The sequence below is a fragment of the Ranitomeya variabilis genome, chromosome 1, assembly GCF_051348905.1.
Source record: "Ranitomeya variabilis isolate aRanVar5 chromosome 1, aRanVar5.hap1, whole genome shotgun sequence".
Lineage (NCBI taxonomy): Eukaryota > Metazoa > Chordata > Amphibia > Anura > Dendrobatidae > Ranitomeya > Ranitomeya variabilis.
Genome location: NC_135232.1, coordinates 219117076 through 219145069, shown reverse-complemented (window position 1 = coordinate 219145069; position 27994 = coordinate 219117076). Strand labels below are relative to the sequence as shown.

The 27994-nt window shown below is 44.3% G+C and overlaps 1 protein-coding gene across 1 annotated transcript in view; it reads right to left on the bottom strand.

Annotated features, from left to right (window-relative positions):
- Window positions 1-27994, bottom strand: part of LOC143809724 (aldehyde dehydrogenase, mitochondrial-like) — a 111325-nt gene that overhangs the window by 45543 nt on the left and 37788 nt on the right. The window contains exons 4-8 of the mRNA XM_077292762.1: window positions 24058-24137; window positions 17589-17700; window positions 17299-17427; window positions 14272-14385; window positions 11192-11294 (exon numbers count right to left, since the gene is read on the bottom strand). Of these exons, the coding sequence (XP_077148877.1) occupies window positions 11192-11294; window positions 14272-14385; window positions 17299-17427; window positions 17589-17700; window positions 24058-24137 (538 nt within the window). The remainder of the gene's footprint in view (window positions 1-11191; window positions 11295-14271; window positions 14386-17298; window positions 17428-17588; window positions 17701-24057; window positions 24138-27994) is intronic.

Below are 27994 nucleotides of genomic sequence, written 5' to 3'. Positions count from 1 at the left end.
CTCAACCTTTCTGACCTTGAGAGCCACATTCAGCTCAAAGAAAGGGTTGTGAGGCACATTCAGTTCCGAGAGAGGGTCGTGAGCCACATCCAGCTCCTGCCCCCTCAAAGTAGTGGCAACCAAGGCCCTCATTATGGGTGTAATGATAAGCAAAGATTTTCCACAGAGATCACCCCAAAGCAGTACACCAAGATCCAAGGGTTCCAACAATATCCCCATTTGGTATTCCCCATAAAGTACTCCAAACACACTGTCAAGTCCAGCTTCAAGCACCTCCTCTAACAGGTAGTATCATCCTGTCTCCAGCGTACCATACTTAAATTGTCTCTAAACCCCCAAGACCAGTATATGTGCATCCAAATCTGCAGGGCTGCTCTCAAAATTCACCATTATGAGATCTGCTCTTCATACCCATTTGCTAGACCTGGAGCTAATGCACCAAGCTGGCAGACAAACGCAAACCAGACAAACCACATGTGGCTCCCGAGCTACAGGTTGGGGACCCCTGCTATAAAAGAATGCACGGTATGATGGCATCCTTCATATGGGGTTCATCAACATTAGTGCTATATTATTTAGCTGCCCAATTGTGTTATTTAAAAAGTTGGTTGAGGGATGATAAACCATCTAATGCGGAGGCACATAGTTTGCAATTTGTGAATGGTATTTCAATCTGGACAGTATTGGAGGGATCCTATAAACCACCACAGGGATTGCTATTTGTGTACAAACGTGCGATACAGATCTGGAAGGAAAGTAAATGAATTTTGAAATTCACTGACCAAATGGAATGGGATGTCCCCCCCCAAAAAATCAATAGAATCTGGGAGAAGTGCTGCGAGTCACCTCTTACGCACTTATCTCCCAATGCTCTGACCTCCTCGATTTTACGTTCTGTACCCTGATGGATTCCAGGTTTTCAATAGCATGAGATAAGATTCCAGATACAAAAAAAACTAATGAGGGTATTGTCATTTCTAGCCTCTAAATTACTGAGTTATTTAGTTTGACAATTTGCTTATTGGCCTAACAAATGGTTGAGAGCAGTGTCCTACTTGCCCTAATTGCTTGTTTTTTGCTGGATTGATATTTGTTAACCTTGAAAACAATCTGATGCATATCCTGTTAATGAATACTCTGTTTATTCTGGGGTATTTGTTAATTAAAAAAAAAAGGTTTAAAAAAAAAAAAGTGCATGCAATGATATTTTTCTACATATATCATCAGACTGTGTGCAAAAAGGTTCGCGTGAACTAACACACTGACATGAACTGGTCCATGTGTGAGCAATTTTGTATACTGACTTCTAATATATTTGTCTAAACCAGCCTTAATTGTAGAAGCAGCTCATATCTCTAATTCCCTAGAGGTTTCACATACGCGACCTACATTGAAGCATTTAGTCAGCAAGCTGAAAATCTTGATAATATTGGACATAGACATAAGGATAGAATGCTACAGTTCTTTTATAAAATGATCACGTTTTATCTATATAAACCAAAGGATTATTCTCAACACTAATTTTTTCACCTATCTACAGGATAGGCGACAGCCACCTCAGTTAGAAAGTTATGGCTGGCAGTCCTATAGACATTGTCCTTTCCAACAAGGAGATTCAGAGCCCTTTTCCAGGATTTGGCGGAGGTCTCAGCAACTGAACTAGGAACAAGTGATAACTTGCAATGCTGGAAATTGTGCAACACGAATTAAAAAGTCATAGTTACTCACCGTTAACGGTGTTTCTCGGAGCCCATGACAGCACTACGGAGAGAGGGGATCCGCCCTTCAGGGACAGGAAACCTACAGATAAAAGGGCGGTACCTCTCCCTCGCATCAGTTGGTTTACAGAGCATCAGAGGACCTCCAGGTTAGTTGCAACAGAGAGAACATTATTTTATAACATTTCTTAATAGAGGAACCCCGTGCCTAAACGCATAGTATATACATCATATAAATTATATAAATTATATTTAAAAAGGTGCTCACCGCACTCGTGATGGGAGGGAATAAGCAGGTGCTGTCATGGGCTCCGAGAAACACCGTTAACGGTGAGTAACTATGACTTTCTCGGTCTCCCATGACAGCACTACGGAGAGAATTGCAGAGATTAAGCTTAGGGAGGGACCACCGCCTCAAGGACCCTTCGTCCGAAGGTTAAGTCAGATACAGAGGCTAGATTAAGTCTATAGTGCCTAAAAAAGGTTGATGGTGATGACCAGGTGGCCGCCTTACAGATTTGCTCTATTGATACCTCTGACCTCTCAGCCCATGAGGTAGCTACTGCTCTTGTGGAATGCGCTTTTATACCATCCGGGATTGTATTCCCCGAAGATGAATATGCCAAGGCTATTGCCTCCTTAATCCACCTGGCTAAAGTTCCCTTGGATGCCCGGAATCCTTTCCTGGGACCCTGAAAACAGACAAACAAAGAGCCTTCCTTCCTATACTCCCTGGTGGAATCTAGGTATTGGACTAGGCATCTTCTAACGTCTAGATTATGGAAGTTTAGCTCTTTCTCGTTTTTCGGGTCTGGACAGAAGGATGGTAGGGATACTTCTTGTGACCTATGAAATTTTGATGCCATTTTTGGCAAATAGGCTGGGTCGGGTCTAAGAATGACTCTATCATCCAAGATTTTAGTGAAAGGTGGATTAGAGGAGAGGGCTTGGATGTCACTTATTCGGCGCGCAGATGTTAGAGCTACTAAGAGAATGGTTTTAAGTGATAATGTTTTTATGGAAATCGTTTGTATAGGTTCAAATGGAGGGCCTGTTAATGCTGAAAGGACTAAATTTAGGTCCCATGAGGGTGTTTTTTGAATAACTAAGGGTTTTGATCTTGTAACCGCCTTAATAAATCTTATTACCCATGGGTTAGCAGCAATGTTTTGGTTATATAAGGCTCCTAAAGCTGCTATTTGTACCTTCAGGGTACTGACTGCCAGCCCCTGCTCCAGACCTTTTTGTAGGAACTCCAGAATTTTAGGAATTGAAGGCCTGTCCTGGATCTTTACCTTGGAGACAGATAGGAATTTCCTCCACGTCTTCCCATAAATTTTAGTGGTGATGGGCTTTCTACTTTTTAAGAGTGTAGCCACTAAGTTATCTGAGAAACCTCTTTCTCTTAATAGTCCCCGTTCAAAAACCAGGCTGTCAAATGGAGGTTCGACTCCTGTGGGTGGAAGATTGGACCTTGATGTAGAAGGTCTGGCATATCCGGTAGAACCCACGGGTCTGATATCGATAGTATCCTTAGCCAGGAAAACCATGCTCTTTTTGGCCAGAATGGGGCAATCAGGATCATTTTTGTTTTGTCCTCTCTGACTTTCCGAATGACTGCTGGAATCAGAATGGTTGGCGGAAAGGCGTATGTCAGTTTGTGTGTCCATGGAATCAGAAAAGCATCCAGAGCCTGGGGATTCCCTTCTGGGCTTAGAGAACAAAATTTGCCTACTTTTTTGTTTTTGCAATTGGCGAACAGGTCTATTGTTGGTGTCCCCCACATTTTTGTGATCTGATTGTAGATGGATTGGTTTAGGGACCACTCGCCTTGTTTTAACTGAGTCCGGCTCAGGTAATCTGCCCTTTCGTTGTTTGAACCCTGGATGTGTAGTGCCGAGAGGGATAGTAAGTTTTCTTCCGCCAGTTTGATAATTTTGGCTGAAGAACTCATCAGTGAACGAGACCTTGTTCCCCCCTGGTGGTTTATATAGGCTACAGTCACTTTGTTGTCCGAAAGAACTCGGACATGGTGTCCCTGAATATCGGCTAGGAAAAAAAGAAGAGCATGATATACCGCCCAAAGTTCTTTTTGGTTTGAGGATGCCAATAGTATTTGATCTGACCACTTTCCCTGGGCTATTTTGTCCCCCAGGTGGGCCCCCCACCCTTTGGGGCTCGCATCGGTTGTTATTATCCGAGAGATGTTTGGTACCCAAGGGACTCCCTTTGACAGGTTTTGGTCTTTTCCCCACCAGAGAAGGGAATGAATAACTGACGAATCTAGGGTGAGCCGGCTTTCCAATTTGTTTTTTAGTAATAATTGCCATTCCAGGATGTGCCACTGAAGCTCTCTTGTATGAAATTGCGCAAAGGGTATCGCTGGTAGGCATGAGGACAGAGAGCCCAGAAGCGACATTGCCCTCCTTAGAGTCATTGAGGGATTGTGTAATGTTCGCGCTATCATGGACAGTATGTTGTCTTTTTTGGGACCCGGAAGCCGGCATTCTTGGACCCGAGAGTCCAATGTCAGTCCTAGGAACTCTTGTACTTGACAGGGTTCCAATTTCGATTTTTTTACGTTTATAAGCCATCCCAAGTCCGTCAGGATGGTCATCACTTGGTCTCTCTTTTCTCTGCAACTTTGTGCTGAGTTGCTTGCGATAAGAAAGTCGTCCAGGTAAGGGATTATTAATATATCTTGTTCCCTCACGTGGGCCATCATTTCCGCTATTATTTTTGTAAATATACGTGGGGCTATTGAAATCCCGAATGGAAGAGCTTTGTATTGAAAAAACCTTATTTGGCCCTTTATGGAGACTGCCATCCTGAGGAATTTTTGGGATTGATTGTGGATGGGCACATGATAGTATGCGTCGGTTAGATCTATTACGACCATGTAGCAGTTCGGGAAGAGAATCTTTATAGTGGACCTTATCGTCTCCATTTTGAATTTGTAATTTATGACGTATCTGTTTAGGTTTTTTAGATTTATAATTGTCCGAAAGGACCCGTCGGGCTTTGGTACTAAAAATAGAGGGGAGAAAAACCCCTCCCCTACCTCCTGAGGAGATATTTCCCGAATCACCGATTTCTGTAGTAGGGTCATGATTTCCTCCTCTAATGCAGTCTGTTCTGCAGCCGAAGATCTTGTTTTTGTTATCACATAGTTCCGGGGAGGGAAAGACACAAAATCTATTTTTAGGCCATACCGTATGAGATTTAGGATCCAGATGTTGTTGGAAATTTTTTCCCAGGCGGGAAGGAACGATGTTAGTCTTCCTCCCACCGGAGGATAAATGTCATTTGGAGAACTTTTTGTCACGGGAGGTGTTGCCAAAGAGGTAACCCCTATCCCTTCTCCTTCCTTCTTCCCACTTATTCTGCTCTCTGGGGGGTCTACGACGAAAAAATCTGCGGCTCCGAAAAGACTGTTTGAAAGGAGTTGGACCCAGATTTGGAAACCCCTTCTTCTTATCCCCCGCCTTTTGGAGGATGTCATCCAGGGTTTCTCCGAATAAAAAATTGCCCTCACATGGGATAGAACATAACTTTAATTTTGTCTGTAGATCTCCCGGCCAGCTCTTTAGCCACAAGGTTCTTCTGGCAGCGTTGGAGAGAGCAGCGGCCTTAGATGTTAGGCGTACAGAGTCCGCCGAGGAGTCTGCCAGGAACGCTGCTGCTGCTCTCATTGCAGGGAACGAATCCAGCAATTGTTTTCTGGGTAACCCGTCTTTGATCTGACTTTCCAGCTGGTCGATCCACACCATAAGGGATCTTGAGGTGCAAGTAGCTGCAACAGCAGGTCTCAGGCTACCCCCAGCTGATTCCCACGCTCCCTTGAGGAAAGTATCCGCTTTTTTATCTAGTGGGTCTTTGAGGGTACCCATGTCCTCGAATGGCAGCGCGAATTTTTTCGAGGCTTTGGCCACTGCAACATCTAGTTTTGGTGCCTTATCCCAGAAAGAGGAAGCCTCATCCTCGAAGGGATATTTTCTTTTAAGGGAGGGTACCGAGGAATTTCTTCTGTCCGGTTTCTCCCACTCTTTTTTAATTAATGTCTGGACATTAGGATTTAGGGGAAAGGTTCTTCTCTTTTTTTGTCCCAGACCTCCAAACATCACATCTTGGGCCGTTTTGTCGGGTTTGGGATCTTCCACCCCCATAGTAGCCCTAACTGCTCTCACTAAGGAATCCACTTCTTCTAGTGGGAAGCAATGTCGGCCCGACTCTTCCTCAGATGAGGAAAGGGGGACTTTGAATCGTCCGAATCAGCATTTTCGGATGACGATCGGGCCGAGTGGGAATGTACTGATTCCTTCACCTTCTTCACCTCTTTTTTGGAGGATAGAAGGGCATTCTGAACCTCAGATCTGATTACGTTTTTAAGTTCAGAAGCGAAGTCGGGGGTCTCCTCACATAGTAAGCGTTGAATGCATGACTTGCAAAGCTTTTTCTCCCAGGTTACTGGTAAAGCTTTGTTACAGGTGGGGCAGACCCTATTTTTCCTTTTCTCCGAGCTCTTCTTACCCTAATAAGGGAGAAGAGGGAGCCCCATTATAAATATGTACATTCACGAAGATCACTCACCACCTGGACGTGGAGGCAGGTACCGGTTCTGGAGGGGGACTCGGGCCTGTTAAGGAAGGTGCTTGAGACGGAGTATCAGTCTTCGCAGCGGATCTGCTGCGCCGTGTGGAACGGCTGCTAGATCCACTCCTGGTGCTCTTTTGGCGCTGCTGCCCTGGCTGCAGCTCCTGTGGATCGCTGTCCTCCATGGTTACAGGGAGAAAGTGCGACCCTCATGTGCGCACAATCTCCCTTTTTGAAACCGGCGCCAATCCCCCGGCGTCTGCCGCACTTCCGGTTCCTGCTCCCAGGGAGAAGATTTTACTGCGCATGCGCGCGCGATGACCCGGAAGTCCTTGCCGCATTTCCGGTGCGGCGGCCATCTTTGTACACCCGGAGCGTGCAGCAGTCGGCGCAGGAGCTCCGGGTGATCAGCGCCCCTTCTTCCTATGGAGTCTGGCGGCGTTCTCCCCTCGCTCACCCTGAAGGACCCCTCGGTCCCAGCGGTGGCGGCTTCGGGAGCCGGACAAGCCGTGGCAGGAGCCTCCTCGCTGCCAGAACTCGACCGCCCGGTCCCGGTCTCGGTCCATCGGTCTTCATGTCAGGTACCGTCCGATAGAGAGGTTCCCTGTCAGGGACAGGAAACCAACTGATGCGAGGGAGAGGTACCGCCCTTTTATCTGTAGGTTTCCTGTCCCTGAAGGGCGGATCCCCTCTCTCCGTAGTGCTGTCATGGGAGACCGAGAAACAAATGTTACACTCGAAATGCATTAAAGAGTTTTGTTTCTTATTTTTCTTACTGCACTGTAATGAGAGCTTGAGACAGATACCTCTGACTTCTAGCCAGTCAATATATAGTCACAAGATGGCACTGCGGAACTTGAGTCTCAGCCAAAAAAAAAAAAAGGTGAAGATGCCGAAGGGCGAGTATAAAGACCACGGGCAGGGACTTTATAATAAAAGCACCACTCCAGAAAAATTAAATTTTTTTTTAAAAAAACGGACACTGAAGTGGTGCTTTAATAGAATGAAAATGAGAAAAAAAAAAAAAGTGTAGCAGCTCAGTATTTAGGACCCCAGCGCTGGATGGATACAGTGCCAAGATTAAATCCCACCAAGGACACCATCTGCAAGGAGTTTGTATGATCTCCCGGTTTCCTCCGGGTACTCCGGCTTCTTCCCACATTCCAAAGACATACTGATTGGGACTCCCAACCTAGACTCCCTATGGGGACAATAATGATGATGGCGCTATATAAACAAAGCACAATAAATACAAATTGGATCTAGCTGGACAAATAATTATTTTCTTCAGTATTAAAAAATGTCCAGCAATAGAGAAGTCTTGAGCATATTTCAAAACTGGTCATTTCAGTGAAAATGTGAAGAAATTCATTATGACACAAACCGCCATTCTGAAACAATCAAACGAGTAATCTCGACAAACTTCTGTTTTGCATAAATTGTTTTTAACCCCTTAGTGACAAAGCCAATTTGGTACTTAATGACCGAGCCAATTTTTACAATTCTGACCACTGTCACTTTAAGAGGTTATAACTCTGGAACGCTTTATCGGATCCCGCTGATTCGGAGATTGTTTTTTCGTGACATGTTGTACTTCAAGTTAGTGGTAACATTTCTTCGATATTACTTGCGATTATTTATGAAAAAAATGGAAATATGGCGAAAATTTTTAAAATTTTGCAATTTTCAAACTTTGTATTTTTATGCCCTTAAATCAGAGAGATATGCCACGAAAAATAGTTAATAAATAACATTTCCCACATGTCTACTTTACATCAGCACAATTTTGGAAACAAAATTTTTTTCTGTTAGGGAGTTATAAGGGTTAAAAGTTGACCAGCAATTTCTCATTTTTACAACACCATGTTTTTTTTAGGGACCACATCACCTTTGAAGTCATTTTGAGGGGTCTATATGATAGAAAATAACCAAGTGTGACACCATTCTAAAAACTGCACCCCTCAAGCTGCTCAAAACCACATTCAAGAAGTTTATTAACCTTTTACGTACTTCACAGGAACTGAAACAATGTGGAAGAAAAAAAATGAACATTTAACTTTTTTTTGCAAACATTTTACTTCAGAACCATTTTTTTTAATTTTCACAAGTGTAAAAACAGAAATTTAACCACAAATTTTGTTGTGCAATTTTTCCTGAGTACGCCGATACCCCATATGTGGAGGTAAACCACTGTTTGGGCGCACCGCAGAGCTTGGAAGTGAAGGAGCACCGCTTGACTTTTTCAATGTAGAATTGGCTGGAATTGAGATCGGACGCCATGTCACGTTTGGAGAGCCGCTGATGTGCCTAAACAGTGGAAACCCCCCACAAATGACACCATTTTGGAAACTAGACCCCTTAAGGAACTTATCTAGATGTGTGGTGAGCACTTTAAACCCCCAGGTGCTTCACAGAAGTTTATAATGCAGAGTAGTGAAAATAAAAAATATATTTTTTTCCCACAAAAAAGATTTTTTAGCCCCCAAATTTTTATTTTCACAAGGGTAACAAGAGAAATTGGACCCCAAAAGTTGTTGTCCAATTTGTCCTGAGTATGCTGGTACCCAATATGTGGGGGTAAACCACTGTTTGTGCGCACGGCAGAGCTCGGAAGGGAAGGAGCGCCATTTTGGAATGCAGGCTTTGATAGAATGGTCTGCGGACGTTATGTTGCGTTTGCAGAGCCACTGATGTACCTAAACAGTAGAAACCCCCCACAAGTGACCCCATTTTGAAAACTAGACCCCCCCAAGGAACTTCTCTAGATATGTGGTGAGAACTTTGAATGCCCAAGTGCTTCACAGAAGTTTATAATGCAGAGTAGTGAAAACAAAAAATATATTTTTTTCCCACAAAAAAAGATTTTTTAGCCCCCAAATTTTTATTTTCACAAGGGTAACAAGAGAAATTGGATGCCAATATTTGTTCTCCAATTTGTCCTGAGTATGCTGGTACCCCATATGTGGGGGTAAACCACTGTTTGGGCGCACCCCCTGATGTACCTAAACAGTGGAAACCCCCAAATTATAACTCCAACCCTAACTCCAACACACCCCTAACCCTAATCTCAACCCGATCCATAATCCTAATCACAACCCTAACGATAATCACAACCCTAACCCCAAAACAGCCCTAAACTCAACCCTAACCACAACCCTAATCAAAGCCCTAAATCCAACACACCCCTAACCCTAATCCCAACCCTAATCCCAACCCCAACCCTAATCCCAAACGTAACCCTAATACCAACCCTAATCCCAAACGTAACCCTAATCCCAACCCTAATCCAAACCCGAACCCTAATCCCAACTCTAACCCTAACTTTAGCCCCAACCCTAACCATAACTTTAGCCCCGTCGTCACAAAAAAAGTTCAATGTAACCTTTTTTTTGTACGTCGCGTCCGCCATTTCCGCGCATGCGTGGCCGTAACTCTGCCCCCTCCTCCCCAGGACATAGACTGGGCAGCGGATGCGTTGAAAAACTGCATCCGCTGCCCACGTTGTGCACAATTTTCACAACGTGCGTCGGTACGTCGGGCCGACGCATTGCGACCGCCCCGTACCGACGTAAGTGTGAAAGAAGCCTAAGGCTACTTTCACACTAGCGTCGTACTCGGCCCATCGCAGTGTGTCGGGCCGACGTACCGACGCTAGCGTTGTAAGCGCCACACAACGGGTGCAGCGGATGCTGTTTTTTCAACGCATCCGCTGCCCCATTGTGAGGTGCGGGGAGGCGGGGCGGAGTTCCGACTGCGCATGGTGGACACGTCGCACAAAAAAGTTACATGTAGCTTTTTTTGTGCCGACGATCCGCCAAAGCACGACGCATCCGTCAGACGACGGATGCGACGTGTGGCAATCCGTCGCAATGCGTCGCTAATGCAAGTCAATGGAGAAAAAACGCATCCTGCAAGCACTTTTGCAGGATGCGTTTTTTCTCCAACGACGCATTGCGACGGAAGCCAAAAAACGCTAGTGTGAAAGTAGCCTAACCCTAACCCTAGCCCTAATTTTAGCCCCAACTCGTCTCTCCTGCCGGCCGGCAGATGGCAGCAGATGGCGAGCGCACTGCGCATGCGCCCGCCATTTTCTTTACCGAGGAAAAAGCCGGCCGGCAGGAGGAGACGCAGGAGGACCCAGGGACACCGGGTGAGTATGATAGGCTCCCCGAATCCCCCTATTTCTCTGTCCTCTGATGTGCGATCACATCAGAGGACAGAGAATTACAGATCGTTTTTTTTTTTTGCGGTCGCCGGTAAACTGTTAATTACCGGCGACCGCAAAACAGGGGTCGGTGCAAACCGACCCCGATCATGTTCTTTGGGGTCTCGGCTACCCCCGGCAGCCGAGACCCCAAAGATCTTCTGGGTGCCGGGCGGCGGGCGCACTGCGCATGCGCCCGACATTTTTTCCCCGGAAAAAGGATGGCGGCACCCATCGGGAGCCACGAGGAGCACCGGGGCAGATAGGTGAGTTTTGGGGGGCTATTGGGGGTGATCGGGGACCCTATTTCTCTGTCCTCCGATGTGCGATCACATCGGAGGACAGAGAAATTAAATGGCAAATCGCGTTTTGTTTTTTTTTGTTGCGACCGCCGGTAAACGGTTAATTACCGGCGATCGCAACTCGGGGGTCGGTAAAAACCCCCCGAATCATGTTCTCTGGGGTCTCGGCTACCCCCGGCAACCGAGACCCCAGAGAAAATCCGACTCTGGGGGGCGCTAATCACTTTTTCCACAGCGCCGTTAATTAACGGAGCTGTGGTTTAAGTACCCTTAGCGGCCGCCGTTAAAAGGCGTATCGGCGTTCGTTAAGGGGTTAATTTAATAATTCAGGGAGCCATCAACAAAATCAACAAAGTCAGGAGTTAGACACTTACTATCAGCATCTGAGAGTATGATGTTAGGGCTCTTTCCACCAAGCTCAAGAGTTACCTTCTTCAGGTTGGATTTCCCAGCTGCTTGCTGGATTAGACGACCCACCTACCGTAGACAAATATAGACAGTTCATTTTCAAAAACAACAAACAAAAAATAACACTTATCCAAGGCTCTCTGTATAGGAAAAATCATGCTGTATTGCTTTCCTATACAATTAAATAAATGGCCAACACATGCATACTTCTGGAAGCCAAAGTGGGCAATATTTGTAAAATCAAGCATTCAACATACAATTTGATCAGTGAACTCTGGCTTACTCTACATGTAGTCAACAAGACTAAAATATCAAAAGACTGACAACATACTGATCGTAGTCATATATAAGCAATAAAGGCCTGATATGAGCAATGATGAACTTTTACAGGATTAACTTGTTGGTCATCATTTGGTGTTCATGTTTTCAGTTCTATAAAGGAATCTGGCCTTCGCTGCAGGGGCCCTGGGTTGAATCTGCAGAGTAGCTGCTGGCTGGTGTCGCGAGTTGAGGGAAGAAGTGTAAACAAACCCAAGACTGGGACAAACATAAAATAGTAACTAATAGCTTAGTCAAGGAATAACCAGGTTCAAGGAAGGTATTGAAGGTAGGCAGAAAATCAGTAGGTCATATGCATAAGGGTATCCAAGGGTTAACCAACAGAGTAGGTGAGGGACAAATGCAGAGTCAGAAAACAGGTCAATTCTATGATAAGCCCACCATTGTAGCATTACAAAACTATAGCTGGCAAAGGTATGGAATCACACTGGGATTTGCCACTGTACTTTCCACCGTCTGCTCGCAAACTAGAAAAACACCTATTAGCTGGGAAAAGCACAAATCAAGAATCGGGAAGAGAGGAACTAGTCAATTTTATACAAGGAATGGTATCAACATACACCTGGCAACCATCTTCATTTTTGGGTTAGATATTTTCACATTCCTGCAAAAACTTCTCAAAGATCAAACCTTCTATAACCATTAAAACTGGACCCTCAAAATATCTGTACACAGAACACAGCAGTGCTATGGCAAGAGATAATGCAGGGGAAGGGAAGGTCTGGCCTGCTGAATTTTGACAACTGATCCTTTTCTCCTCCCCTGAGATAAGCTACTGCCAAAGGAATCTGGCAGTGGCTCTCATACAGAACATAGAAGCGCTCATCCAACCATTTCTGTAGAAGGAGGATTCATGAATAATAGCAGTCAGCCTAATGATCGACTATGACTGACTATGTACTGTACATTTTTATGGCGGCAAACCTACAACCACATGATAGGTGTAACCATAAGAACATGGAAAAGAAGGTGCAATCACCTGACCACAACTGAAATAGGATTTTAGGAGAGCACATTACAGTTGTGGCCAAAAGTATTGACACCCCTGTAATTCTGTCAGATAATACTCAGTTTCTTCCTGAAAATGATTGCAATCACAAATTCTTTGGTATTATTATCTTCATTTAATTTGTCTTAAATGAAAAAACACAAAAGAGAATGAAGCAAAACATTGATCATTTCACACAAAACTCCCAAAATGGGCCAGACAAAAGTATTGGCACCCTCAGCCTAATACTTGGTTGCACAACCTTTAGCCAAAATAACTGCGACCAACCACTTCTGGTAACCATCAATGAGGTTCTTACAATGCTCTGCTGGAATTTTAGACCATTCTTCTTTAGCAAACTGCTTCAGGTCTCTGATATTTGAAGGGTGCCTTCTCCAAACTGCCATTTTTAGATCTCTCCACAGATGTTCTATGGGATTCAGGTCTGGACTCATTGCTGGCCACCTTAGAAGTCTCCAGTGCTTTCTCTCAAACCATTTTCTAGTGCTTTTCGAAGTGTGTTTTGGGTCATTGTCCTGCTGGAAGACCCATGACCTCTGAGGGAGACCCAGCTTTCTCACACTGGGCCCTACATTATGCTGCAAAATTTGTTGGTAGTCTTCAGACTTCATAATGCCATGCACACGGTCAAGCAGTCCAGTGCCAGAGGCAGCAAAGCAACCCCAAAACATCAGGGAACCTCCGCCATGTTTGACAGTAGGGACTGTGTGCTTTTCTTTGAATGCCTCTTTTTTTGCTCCTGGAAACTCTATGTTGATGCCTTTGCCCAAAAAGCTCTACTTTTGTCTCATCTGACCAGAGAACATTCTTCCAAAACGTTTTAGGCTTTTTCAGGTAAGTTTTGGCAAACTCCAGCCTGGCTTTTTTATGTCTCAGGGTAAGAAGTGGGGTCTTCCTGGGTCTCCTACCATACAGTCCCTTTTCATTCAGACGCGGACCGATAGTACGGGTTGACACTGTTGTACCCTCGGACTGCAGGGCAGCTTGAACTTGTTTCGATGTTAGCCGAGGTTCTTTATCCAACATCTGCACAATCTTGCGTTGAAATCTCTTGTCAATTTTTCTTTTCCGTCCACATCTAGGGATGTTAGCCACAGTGCCATGGGCTTTAAACTTCTTGATGACACTGCGCACGGTAGACACAGGAACATTTAGGTCTTTGGAGATGGACTTGTAGCCTTGAGATTGCTCATGCTTCCTCACAATTTGGTTTCTCAAGTCCTCAGACAGTTCTTTGGTCTTCTTTCTTTCCTCCATGCTCAATGTGGTACACACAAGGACAGAGGTTGAGTCAACTTTAATCCATGTCAACTGGCTGCAAGTGTGATTTAGTTATTGCCAACACCTGTTAGGTGCCACAGGTAAGTTACAGGTGCTGTTAATTACACAAATTAGAGAAGCATCACATGATTTTTCGAAAAGTGACAATACTTTTGTCCACCCCCTTTTTTATGTTTGGTGTGGAATTATATCCAATTTGGCTTTAGGACAATTTTCTTTGTGTTTTTTTCATTTAAGACAAATTAAATGAAGATAATAGCAAAGAATTTGTGATTGCAATCATTTTCAGGAAGAAACTGAGTATTATCTGACAGAATTGCAGGAGTGTCAATACTTTTGGCCACAACTGTAGGTAAATTAGGGCAATTTAAGAGAAGCTCATTTAAAAAAAAAAAAAACAACAATGGTGATCTTTACCTCTGTAGAGCCAGTAAAAGCAACTTTATCCACATCCATGTGAGATGAAAGGGCAGCACCAGCTGTGTGACCCATGCCAGGTAGGATATTGACCACGCCTGGTGGGAATCCAGCCTGAGAAAAGAAAAAACATGCAATTCAGATAAATATGCCCATGCAAAGATTAAATTAGATGGAAAAACAGTTGCAGATTAGCAGCTAAATTTGTGAAAAAAATCTAGTGCATAAACTGCGTTTTAGACTATTTTCAGATGGATTTCAATACCTGGACTCACTGTAGGTCTTCCGACCCCAGCTTACAGCCTCAGACACATAGGAGATCCGAGGTTAGTCCAGGCATAGTGGTCCAGACTGAGAAATCTCAACCCGGCTTGTCATTTAGACTTCCCTCAGGATGAAATTCAGAGCATAAAATTTATATTCCACAAATTTCAAGTCTGCGCTGCCGTCCATTTTTGTCGATGAGGTTTTTTTTTTTTTTTTTTTTTTTTTACAAAAAAGACTCATCCATTGGGCTATTACTGTGATTCATTGCAGACCGTATCTACATTTATAAAAGTGCTTCACAGTTTTGGACTTAGCCAAAAGCACTGCCCCTTTGCCACAAAGTATCTTACCATGTTCATGCATGTACAGTAACTGGGACAGTCCAGGGCTTTATAAAAAAATTGGAGCTTTTGTAGTGTATTGCTTGAGAAATCAAACTTTTATCTTGGGAAAAATGCAGTAAGGACCCGAAGCAGCCAGTATCCATAGCCATTTCTATTCCAATCCTCAGACTATACAAGCAAGCTGCTTCTGTGACACCCCAGGGTCCCGGTTGTCACGGTGGCATTGCTTTCCTCACGGGGGGGGGGGGATTTTGTCACGTTTGGAAGCAAGGGAAGATCTCTACCACCAAGTAATCACAAAGCACACAACATGTTCACACTCCAGGCCAGAAGGGGGAGCTCTAAACCTGGTTTAGGGGGAACATCCCTAGATATAGATTCTGGCTAGGAGGGAAAGGAGTTATTTAGTGCCTGACAGCAGACTGGAGCAGTTTGAGGCTTAGAGACGTGTGAGGGGTCGTGCAGCCTGAAGTGCAGTAGCTCCAGGATTGAGAGAGTACGGAAGGAAGAACAGCATCTGGTGCAGGGGTGTCAAACTGCATTCCTCGAGGGCCTCAGACCATGCGTGTTTTCAAGATTTCCTTAGCATTGCACAAGGTGCTGGATTCATTCTGTGCAGGTGATTAAATTATCACCTGTGCAATACAAGGAAATCCTGAAAACATGACCTGTTTGCGGCCCTTGAGGAATGCAGTTTGACACCTCTGATCTAGTGAGTGTGCAGGAGAGTAAAGCACAGGAGAGTGGCAACTGGGGAGGATAGCTGTGACTGGGCTGCCTCCCTGCAGAGCAGGACAGCTGGACTATATGTTATCTGTCCGCCCTAACACCCAGGAGATACAGTAGCATATAGAGCCCGGGTCTTGATAGAGACCCTGTAAAAAGGCTCGAGCCACCTGCCTGCCATACGGGTATATGTCGCACCTTTATGGAGGACAGAGAGGACCGTGAAGACCTTGTCAGAAGCCATAGGCAACTACATGACCGCTCTAGTAACAAGGCTTTCATCTCCACCTAGTAGAGGGGACTCTGAACTTGCTTGCAGTCGGACACTGCCTGTACCTGTGATCTGGTGCCCTGGACTGCGGTTGCCTGAAGCCTTCAGTAAACCAGGTAAAGACACTGCAAACCTGTGTCCTCCATTTCTTACCGCACCACCCATCATCTTCACCTACACACCGGGAGCCTTGGGGACCCAACTTCACCTGTGGGAAGTTATACCACCTAGCTGCCATAACATCACCCCAGAGGACTCCATTAACCGTCGGTCCCCACTCGAATACCATAGGTGGCGTCACAAACACAAACTTTATTACAACTCCCTTAAAAGACCTTTCCCCTTTATTTGGGCGCCCAGGGCTAAGGACCGGGTCGCAGCCACCGTGACATCCCCTTTAAGTACCAGACCCGGTACCGAGTACCCCACAGCCCTGGCGGGCGTTCACTTCTATAGTCGGGCATACACATTAGATGTCTGTTAGCCGAGCAATGCTTTGGTTATTGCTCAACCGACCTTCCCATACGTAGGAGCACTACTAGTTTGGCTGAGCGCTCCCATGCTCTTTGAGAAAGCTGCCTGGTAACACATCAGCCGACATCTTATCTTTGGGAGAACAATGCGATCATCAATCCGAAGTAGGACACATGCGACATCTTTGCACCAACAATCGGTCAGCTCCCCTATACATATTAGTCAGTTGAACTAGTAGATATAAGCTATGTGTATGGGTGCCTAAAATCTGTTAATTGCTTCAACCAAAAATAAAACCCCCCAAAAACAAAATTCCTTATCTAGAATTAAAATGCTTATTAGCCAATAAACCCATTGCTGGGACTACTAACCATTCTGTAAATTTAGGCTGTGTTTAGCTCTTCTGTAGGCAGTTATCTTGTTGTCTCATACCTCAAGATGTTGTCGGGCCTTATTTTTTTCCCATTATAGGCTTACTGACATAGAATAAAACACCAAACACCTCCCTCCATGGGTCCAGGACTGCCTCTGTGCCGCTGCTTGAGTCTTTGTCGACAGGCTGCAGTGGTGATAGCTCTACAGTGATTGTGACTGCTGCAGCCGATGTAGATAGCAGGAGCCGCTGAGTCCAGTGATTGGCTGCAGTAGTCACATACACTGAAGATGTCACTGCTGCTATCTATCAAAGAACAGGGCAGCAGCAGGGAGACCACGCTGGACCTGGGGAGGGAGAGGTTTTTTTGTTTGTTTGTTTTTTTAACAAGGTTGCAGACATAAAATAAAACAAAGAAAATACACTGTATACTCCCAGACAATTCCTTTATGAAAATTAATTTTGCAGTTTTTTGAATGACAGACTAAAGGCGGTGTTTGTCGCAGAGAAAATATCCCTGTATAGTTAGAAATGCGGGAAAAGTTAAATAACGAATGCCAAGAATCACTTACCTCCTTCACCAAACTGGCAACATGTAGAGCAGTGAGCGGTGTCTGTTCTGCAACCTTCATGACTATTACATTCCCAGTAGCCAGTGCTGGGCCAAACTTCCAGGCCAACATCAGAAGAGGGAAATTCCACTGTAAGAAGGCAAATTAATTAGATCTGCTAAGTAAGCCGCTACACAGAGGAGAATTTCCACCTCTGCTACTACAACATCTATGTTTGTTTCCTAATTTAATCATGAAGCAAATTGGAAGTCGTGGTCACAATGACAAATCAGAGACCGAGCAAAGCTTACCGGTATGATCTGTCCGCAAACTCCAACTGGTTCATGTCTGGTGTAGGTGAAATAATCTCCATCAATTGGAATTGTTTTTCCGTGCCATTTGTCAGCCCATCCAGCGTGGTATCTGAATTTTAACATAAAAAAAGCCTAAAGATCGTATTTTAGACTACACAAAGGGTTTGGTACAGTTCACCATTTGTTGAAAAACACATTCAATCTAGTGTCAACGCAGCAGGGTTCTGAGGGGTACACGGACAATTTGTTTGACTGAAAGCAATTGGTGATATTAACCCCTTAGTGACCGGGCTAATTTTTTAAAATCTGACATGTGTCCCTTCATGTGGTAATAACTCTGGAACGCATCAACATATCCCATTGATTTTGAGACTGTTTTTTGTGACACGTCATACTTTATGATAATGGTATATTTAGGTTGATATTCTTATAAATAAATGCAAAAAATATTAGAAATCTGACAAAAAAAAAAGTCAAATTGCAATTTTCACATTTTTAATGATTATCCCTTTAATCCAGATAGTCATACCACACAAAAAATGAATAAATAACATTTTGCTGGCATCTACGTTAGAGCAACACCATTTGTAAAATGTTCTTTTATTTTGTACGCATTTTAGAAGGTTTAAAAACGTAGCAGTAATTTTTCATTTTTTTCAAGGAAATTTACAAAACTTATTTTTTTAGGCACCTGTTTAGTTTGAAAGTGACTTTGGGGTCCCATATATTTGAAACCCCCAAAAGTGATACCATTTTGTAAACAGCACCCCCATCACAGAAATAGTTTGCTTTTACCACCTAAATTTTGATAACTTTTGAACAGGCCGCTATAAAGAGGAATCCCCCACACTCTTAACCATCTAAATGCTATAGTCACTATTGATAGCAGCATTTAAGGGGTTGAACGACAGTCTGTGCCAACACTGATCATGGCTGATGCAGCAAGTTGTAAGCTATAGTGTACAGCCGACAGATACAGCATTGTCATCTGTCGAGGGGTGCTAGTTAGTGATGAGCGAGTGTACTCGTTACTCGGGTTTTCCCGAGCACGCTCGGGTGGTCTCAGAGTACTTGTGACTGCTCGGAGATTTTCGTCACTGTAGCTGCATGATTTGCGACTTCTAGACAGGCTGAATACATGTGTGGGTTGCCTGTTTGTTAGGGAATTCCCACATGTATTCAGCCTGTCTAGCAGTCGCAAATCATGCAGTTACAGCGACGAAAACTAAATCTCTGAGCACGCCCATATACTCGGAGACCACCCGAGCAACAAGTATTACTTGCTCATCAATAGTGCTAGTCTTTTATATCGCAGGTCAGTAAAAAGATGTATTAGTGGTCACTAAGGGGGTTAAGAGGTAATGGCTCTTACACCCCCCCCCATGCTTGAATCTGAAGATAATTTTATATTTGCACAAAAAAAGGAAAAAACAAAAACACCACAAGACTGGAATGAGAACAGCTTTGACAAATGTGGACTGAAAGGCCCAGTTCATATCACGTTTCCTCCCCATCATGACTCCATGAGTACAATGAGGCAGAGTCCAAAACATGAAACCCCCTTTAAATGATGTGGTCTTTTTAGCTGAATATATGAATATACAGTGCCTTGCAAAAGTATTCGGCCCCCTGGAACTTTTCAACCTTTTCCCACATATCATGCTTCAAACATAAAGGTACCAAATGTAAATTTTTGGTGAAGAATCAACAACAAGTGGAACACAATTGTGAAGTTGAGTGAAATTTATTGCTTATTTTAAATTTTTGCGGAAATTCAAAAACTGAAAAGTGGGCGTGCAATATTATTCGGCCCCTTTAACTTAATACTTTGTTGCGCCACCTTGTGCTGCTATTACAGCTGCAAGTCGCTTGGGGTATGTCTCTATCAGTTTTGTTCATCGAGAGACTAAAATTCTTGCCCATTCTTCCTTGGCAAACAGCTCGAGCTCAGTGAGGTTTGATGGAGATCGTTTGTGAACAGCAGTTTTCAGCTCTTTCTACAGATTCTCGATTGGATTGAGGTCTGGACTTTCGCAAGGCACTGTAATTGCATAGACATCTACATTATGGTGTCTGGCTAATAAGTCAAACAAACTATATACTTGCAGCTATCACTTCAATATCGAAGATTACCCTCCTGTCCCTGTAAGGCTATGTTCACACTTTGTGTTTTTTTTCTGCAGGGAAAACCTGCTCTCCTGGCAGTAATGAAGCTGCTTACAAAAAGCAAGCTTAGCTGTGTTTTTCAGGATCCCAAAAGTTCAGCTTTTCATCTACCACAGAAGCAAGAACAATGCAAGGGGTTAGCTTCGAAATGCAGGACATATGTGAAATCACAAAACCATTTCGAAAAAAAGGGCAATTTGATTAAAATTATGTATTGGAAAAAGATTTTTATGTTTTTAAAAAAGTGAGACTATTCTGAACAAAAAAATTCACATGAGTTTATAAAAAGAATATTCAGTTACAAAATATAACAGCGGTGAGTTGAATTGGTCAGGAATAGTTTACTTAACACATTGGCAGAGCATTGAGTTTGAAGGACACTGTTTAGTTCCCCACTTTGGTTGGCCCTTGAGTTTCTCAGGTATTGTTCAATTTCGCACCTTGGTCAGAAAAAGTTTACACATCACCAATTTAATTATCCCCTTAACAACTGCCAATATGCCTTTTAACAGTGATCGTTAAGGGTAGTTATTCCTCAGGGCCACATTTTAACGGCGCTGAGGAATAAGTATTGTGCCTCCGAGTGGAGGTGATTCCCAAGAGTGTCAGCTGCATGTGACAGCTCTCACCCTGCGGTATCAGCTCCAGACAATTTTGTGACCAATCGAGGCTGATTCACCCCTTAAATACCGCTGTCAAACGAGACAACGGTATTTAAGTTGTTGTTACAGGGGGTCACAAGACCCTCTTAGCAACCGTCGGACGTCTGCAATGAAAATCGCAAGTCCCGATGCTTACCATGATAGCCTTGGGTCATGCGGTAGTCGCCTGTGAGATCCAGCAATAAGCTGGATCTCACAGGCTGTGTCAATGAGACACTGACTGGTCTCATGCACTGGTGTACATGTCTACAGCAGTATATGAGACCAGTGATTAAAATAAAAATTATAAATGTCTCTCAGTGAAAAAGTGTAAAAAAGTGAAAAGTACAAAAAAAATTAAAAAATGCAGTGTTTGTGATAAAACAAAAAAGTCCGCATAATTGGCATCACCATGTCTGGAGCGCCATGAAAAAAAACAAACAAAAAAACACCATGACAAAAATTTAGCTTTTTCATCACAGTGACTCACAAAATAATTGAATAAAAAGCAATCAAACAGTTATGTAAAATAAAATGGTATAAATGTAAACGCCAAACTGTCCTACAAAAGACAGGCCTTAATATGGCTCATTCGGCAAAAAAAAAAGGATTTTTTTTGTGTATAAAAATAGCAAAGCATAAGGCCATGTTCACACTTTGCGGTTTTTACCGCGGAACCGCTGCAATTTTGATGCTGCGGGTCCGCAGCAGTTTCCATAGCGGTTCCATTTACATGTAAACCCTATGGAAACCGCTGTGCACATGCTGCGGGAAAAACCGCGCAGAAACGCAGCGGTTTAAAACCCGCAGCATGTCACTTCTTTGTGCAGAATCGCTGCGATTCTGCACCCATAGGAATGCATTGAACCGCTTACTTCCCGCATGGGGCTGTGCCCACGTTGCGGGAAGTAAGCGGATAATGTGCGGGTGGTACCCGGGGTGGAGGAGAGGAGACCCTCCTCCAGGCCCTGGGAACCATATTTGGGGTAAAAAAAAGAATAAAAATAAAAAATCATGTTATACTCACCTCTCAGCGCTGCACGCGGCCGGCCGGTCAGAGTTGCTGTGCGAACAGGACCTGCGGTGACGTCGCGGTCACATGACCGTGACGTCGCGGTCACATGACCGTGACGTCACGAAGGGTCCTTCTCGCACATCATCTTTGTAACCGGACAGCCGGGTGCAGCGCCGAGGAGATCCGGACATCAGAGGGTGAGTATAACCAATTTGTATTATTTTTAACATTACTATTGATGCTGCATATTGCTGCATATGCAGCATCAATAGTATAGGCGGAAACCCGCAGCGGAAACCGCGGAACAAACCGCGATAAATCTGCAGGGATAACCGCAGCGGTTTTGCCCTGCAGATTTATCAAATCCGCTGCGGGAGAACCCGCAGAGGTCACCCGCAAAGTGTGAACATGGCCTAAGAAAAAGTACAGAAATCTGGTATCATTGTAATCGTACCGACCAGACGAACAAATTGGTCTTATCACTTTTACCGCATGGTGAATAACAGAATTGCTGGGTTTTTCTCATTCTGTGTTTGAAAAATCTGAATAAAAATCTAAAATTATTATGTACCCCAAAATGATACCAAAAAAATCTGCAACTCGCTTCACAAAAAATAAGCCCTCATACAGCTCTGTAAAACTAAAAGTTACAGCTCTCAGAATATGGCGACAAACTACTTTATAAAAAAGCATTTTTACTGTGTGATCGTAGCAAAACCTAAAAAACAAACCTAAAAAAACCCTGATCTAAATCTAGTATAGCTATAATCCCAACCTGAAGAATAAATCTGCCTTATCTTTTTTACCACACAAAAATAAAAATATTCTTGTACTGCTAATTGTTCATTCTAACTCCTAAAAATCATAGTAGGGCTCAGCCAACATTTATCCTGTGCTCTGCCCTGAGCGCTTACGTCGAGATTTCCATATAAATTCCCCCAATCCGCGATTCAGACAAAACCCTGGACGCAACTACTCACTTATGAGGCATATGGAGTCACTTTGGACTGGTCTTCGTTTCAGCGGTGTCCCATTAATTTAGGCGTCTTTTTAGCGAACAATTGTGGGCGACCACAGATCTGGGCACGCCTAAAAAGATAGATCCCACCAGAGCAGACGCCAAACGGAGTACAAAGTGTCTCTATCTGCGTGTGTGGTGAGAGCTACACTGTATGGGGGCACAATGTATAGGTACTAGACTGGCAGATTTGCAATTCTCCAGAAAAAAAGCTTGGCGTAGATGTTACAAAATAGTAATTGCAGCCATAAATCTGTTCTCCAAAAGTGAAATAGCGCTACTTCCTTTTCAGCCATGACGTATGGCCAAACAGTAATTTCTGTTAACATATGGGACAACATTGCGTTTGGGAGAAATTGAAAAATATATTGTGGGGTCTAGTTTCACCTATTAACCCTTGTGTATGTGACAAATTTGCAGCAAATACAAAAATTTACATTTTTTACTGCTAAAATGTCATATTTCCACATCTCAATGTTATAAAATTCTGTGAGGTACCTATGGGTTCAAAATACTCACTACATCTGTAGATGAATTCCTTGGGTGGGGGTTTTTGTTTCCAAAATGGCGTCACTTGTGGGGTGCTTCTGCTGTTTTCACATGTTGGGCACATGTCCTTTCCTAGCCCTGCCATGTGCCCAAGCAAAAGTTTTTGATCACATATGGGGTGTAGTTGCGCTGAAATTCTGATTTTGCTTTTATCCCAAGTCATATTGCAAGACTCGTTAAAGGGTTGATTGTGACTTGTAGGATCGCTGCTTCCAACAGGTGGTGCCATGTTCAAGTCCTTTTTCTCTCTGAAGAGGCAATTTGCATATTACATTTCCCAGAGGAGCATTGCATGGTGAATAAGCCCCTTACCTTGATTTGCCGGGCCTGGTATGTCACCCCCCCCCAGGAGAAATGTAACCCCTTATAACCTCAAAGTGACACTGGTTAGATTCGCTCGGTCCCTAAGGGGATAAATTGTACTAATCCTAAACTGCCATTCTCAGGTGAGGAGACCAAGACATTATGGTTTAAACTTGAGAAAAACAAAAATAAATGTGCTTCACATACTGCCGTACCTGTGTTTTTTCCCCCTAAAAACGCAGAAAAACCTAATACCTGCGTTTTTCCATTACACAACTTTCTATGGGTGAAAAAACGCTGAGAGAAGAGACATGCTGCAGTTTTTAAAAAACCCTGCAGTTTTCCAATTCAGTTAGGGAAAAATAAAACAATGTGTGAGCATAAGATTTCTGAAATCTCATAGCTTTTGCTGGTACTGTAAAACGCAGCTTAAAATTTGCATTAAAAGACCCCACAAAAAACGCGACTTGTGAAAATAGCGTTACTAGGACAAGTGAACAATCCCATAGACAATAATAGGTATGAGGTCTATCAGGGAAGATTACGGAGATCTCAGCGGGGACCTCATATCTGAATGAGATTTTACAGAGATAAAATAAATATTGTTGGAAAAAAGCCCTCTCCTGTTCAATCACCCATCGATCCAGAACCAATTTCCCAGCACTCTCCCGCTATTTTTTACTTTGCGGTCACATTGGCCTCAATCTTATTCAGCAGTATTGGCTCTATTTAAGAAAGCATCTATTAAAAATTTCCCCCCCCAAAAAATGATACCTCAAACATTTTAATACAAGATCCAGATCTGCCATATAGGCTATGGCGTAGGGCTTTCCATTGTCCAGGGTCTCCAAATTCTACATTAAAAAAACAAAACATAAATACAGTATCCACATAACAAATTTTACAGTAAACAAACCAACATTTTCCCTTGCATTATTGGAATAGTGTGAAGTGCATTGTTCCCATGGAAGAGAGTTAACTATTATAGAAGCCTGTGTTTTTACATGATACAGCAGAGCCCATCTGAATAGCACTGTGGTACAAAAAGGTCATTCAGAAGGGGCTCCAAAAAAGCCCGCATGTTTGTAGTAGTGGTAGTCATAATGGTCAAACCCCAGCAATCAATACGTTATCCAGGGATAGGAGATAACAAATATACTTGGTAAAAGCCCTTCAATATATAAGGCTGGATTTTTTTTTCTCTCACCACAGATAAGAAAGTACAGGCAAATGTAACAAACTCTGTAAAAATATGTTGTCAGAGAATTCAGCTTCATTCTTCACTTACGAACCCCTTGTACTTATCCACTTTGTCTTGGACAGTCAGCACCATTAGTGAGGAACAGAGAGAGAGAAAACAGATGCAGAGGAAACCTTCAGATTCTGCCGAGTGATTACGCTTATGCCAGGAGCTGGATTCACAGCCACACCGCTCAGTACTATTGCATATAGTCTTTGATGCCACTGGTACTACATCTGACCATGTGCTAAACAAAGAAAGCAGGAAACCCTGTGCTTTTGTGTATGGTACATCAACACCCACTTGTTCATAGAGAGCTGATAATTTGAGTGGTAGCCTGCAGAGGAGAAAACTGGAGAAAAATGCCAGATACAAGTCATAATGGCCTCAAATAACTTAAATTCAAAGCCATGAGTCTGACCAGACCTGTCTGACCATCTTTCAAATTACATATTTCTAATTACTATGAATTAGACTAGAATTGGACTGGAATTGACTGGAAGGTAAAGGAATAGAAAACTACTATAATGGTTCGGTTTCTTTTAACATTCACCCCCATACTACTTTGTTTCTTCCTATCTCCTGCAATCCCTCCACCCAGTAAGGAACTAGTGATTTCTCCTTCCATCCTCCCCAGCCACCTCACCTCCTCCACAGAACTGTTCCTCCACATACAATCCTTTTTCTCCTGACACACATGGCCACATCATGTCCTATCCAGCCCCCACCTTCTAACGCTCTGCCTGCTACTCCTCATTACTGGTGATGTATCCCCAAATCCTGGCCCTCCTCAACACATCCCCACACTCATTTCTAACCCCTGCCACGATCCTCTACACGTCTTTGCAACAACGTTAACCTCATACCCATTCATCCAGCCCCCACTCCCCTGCTCCCCCTACCTGGAGCACTATGGAACGCACGCTCTCTGCAACAAACTGTAATTCATCCATGACCTCTTTATCACTAACAAACTCTCCTTCCTTGGCATCACTGAAACCTGGCTCACCCCTCTGACTCAGCCTCTCCAGCTGCACTTTCTTATGGCGGACACAATCTCTCTCACACCCCTCGCCCCACCAGCAAACGTGGTGGAGGAGTTGGCTTGCTCCTGTCCGATACCTGCTCCTTTACCCCAATTCCTCTACCACCCTCCGCTACTCTTCCCTCATTTGAGGTGCACTCCGTCTGCATCTACTCCCCCTCCAACTGGCTGTCATCTACTGCCCCCCAGAACTAGCCATCTCCACCTTTCTTGACCACTTCACCACGTGGCTACTTCATTTCCTCTCAGCCGACATCCCCACTATCATCATGGGTGACTTCAATATCCCCATTGACACTTCCACCCCAGCTGCCTGTAAACTTTTATCGCTCACTGCCTCCTTTGGTCTCATTCAATGGTTCTCCGCAGCCACCCACAAAGATGGCCACACACTGGACCTCATCTTCACCCGCCTCTGTTCCCTTACTAATCTCACTAACTCACCCCTCCCCTTGTCTGACCACAACTATTGGCATTCTCTTCCCTCTCCTCTCCTAGTGCGCAATTCCCTCTCCACAAACTCACTGAACCTCGCAGAAATTTCAAACACCTAAATTTACACTCACTCTCTGAGTCCCTTCTCCCTCTTACAGACATAGCTTCCTTCCATGACACAGATGCTGCTGCCACTTTTTATAACACCACAATAACAGCTACACTTGATTTGGCCGCCCCCCTCACACATAGCAAAACTCGTACAATCAACAGACAGCCCTGGCTGACCAGTCTGACCAAAGAACTGAGAAGGGCTTCCAGGGTCGCTGAGTGGAGGTGGAAGAGATCTCGTTCTGCTGAGCACGTCACCGCATACAAGCAGTCCCTCACCAGCTTCAAGTCCACTCTCACTGCATAAATACAAACCTTCTCATCTCTCATATCCTCCCTGACTCACAACCCTAAACAGCTCTTCAACACTTTCAATTCTCTACTCCGTCCCCCAGCACCTCCTCCCTCTCCTCTCATTTCTGCTGAAGACTTTGCCTCTTTCTTTAAGCAGAAGATCGATAACATCAGACAAAGCTTTGGCCCGCAGCCCCCAATGCCCCTCCTCTTGACTGCTCAGCCCTGTTCTTCCAAAGCCAGCTTCTCCACCATGACAGACAATCAGCTCTCCATCTTTCTGTCAAGATCACATCTCACCACTTGCACGCTTGACCCGCTCCCATCCCACCTCATCCCTAACCTTGCCAAAGTCTTCATTCCAACCCTAACACAACTCTTCAACCTCTCACTTACAAATGCTGTCTTTCCCTCATCCTTCAAACATGCATCAATCACACCTATCCTCAAAAAACCCTCCCTCGACCCATCCTCTGTGTCCAGCTATCGCCCGATATCCCTTCTCCCTTATGCCTCAAAACTACTGGAACAGCATGTCCATCTTGAACTGTCCACCCACGTCTCCTCCTGCTCCCTCTTTGACCGGTTACAATCTGGCTTCCGACCACATCACTCAACTGAAACTGCCCTAACTAAAGTGACCAATGACCAACTAACCGCCAAGAGCAAGCGACACTACTTTGTCCTCCTTCTCCTGGACCTGTCTTCTGCCTTTGACACTGTGGACCATTCCCTCCTGTTACAGATTCTCTCATCTCTTGGCATCACAGACATGGCCCTATCCTGGATCTCATCATATCTAACAGACCGGACATTCAGTTTCTCCCTCTCCCACACTACCTCCTTATCTCGCCCCCTGTCTGTCGGTGTTCCCCAAGGCTCAGTTCTAGGACCCCTACTCTTCTCCATCTACACCTTCGGCCTGGGACAGCTCATAGAATCCCACGGTTTACAATATCAACTCTACGCTGATGACACACAGATCTACCTTTCTGGACCTGACCTCACTTCCCTACTGACCAAAATCCCACAATGTCTGTCTGCTATTTCATCTTTCTTTTCTGCTCGCTTTCTAAAACTGAACATGGACAAAACAGAATTCATCATCTTTCCCCCACCTCACTCTACCCCTCCACCCGACCATCCATCAATGTCAATGGCTGCTCACTTTCCCCAGTCCCGCACGGTCGGTGCCTCGGGGTGATCCTCGACTCTGCCCTCTCTTTCAAGCCACATATCCAAGCCCTTGCCGCCTCCTGCCGATTCCAACTCAAAAACATTTTCCGGATCCATGCATTCCTTGACCATAAAACCACAAAAACACTAGTGCATGCCCTTATTATCTCCCGCCTCGACTACTGCAACCTTCTACTCTCTGGCCTCCCCTCTAGCACTCTAGCACCACTCCAATCCATCCTAAACTCTGCTGCCCGACTAATCCACCTGTCTCCCCGTTATTCCCCAGTCTCTCCTCTCTGCCAGGCCCTTCATTGGCTTCCTACTGCCCAGAGGCTACAGTTCAAAACACTAACATTGACAAACAAAGCCATTCACCACCTGTCTCCTCCATACATCTGTGACATGGT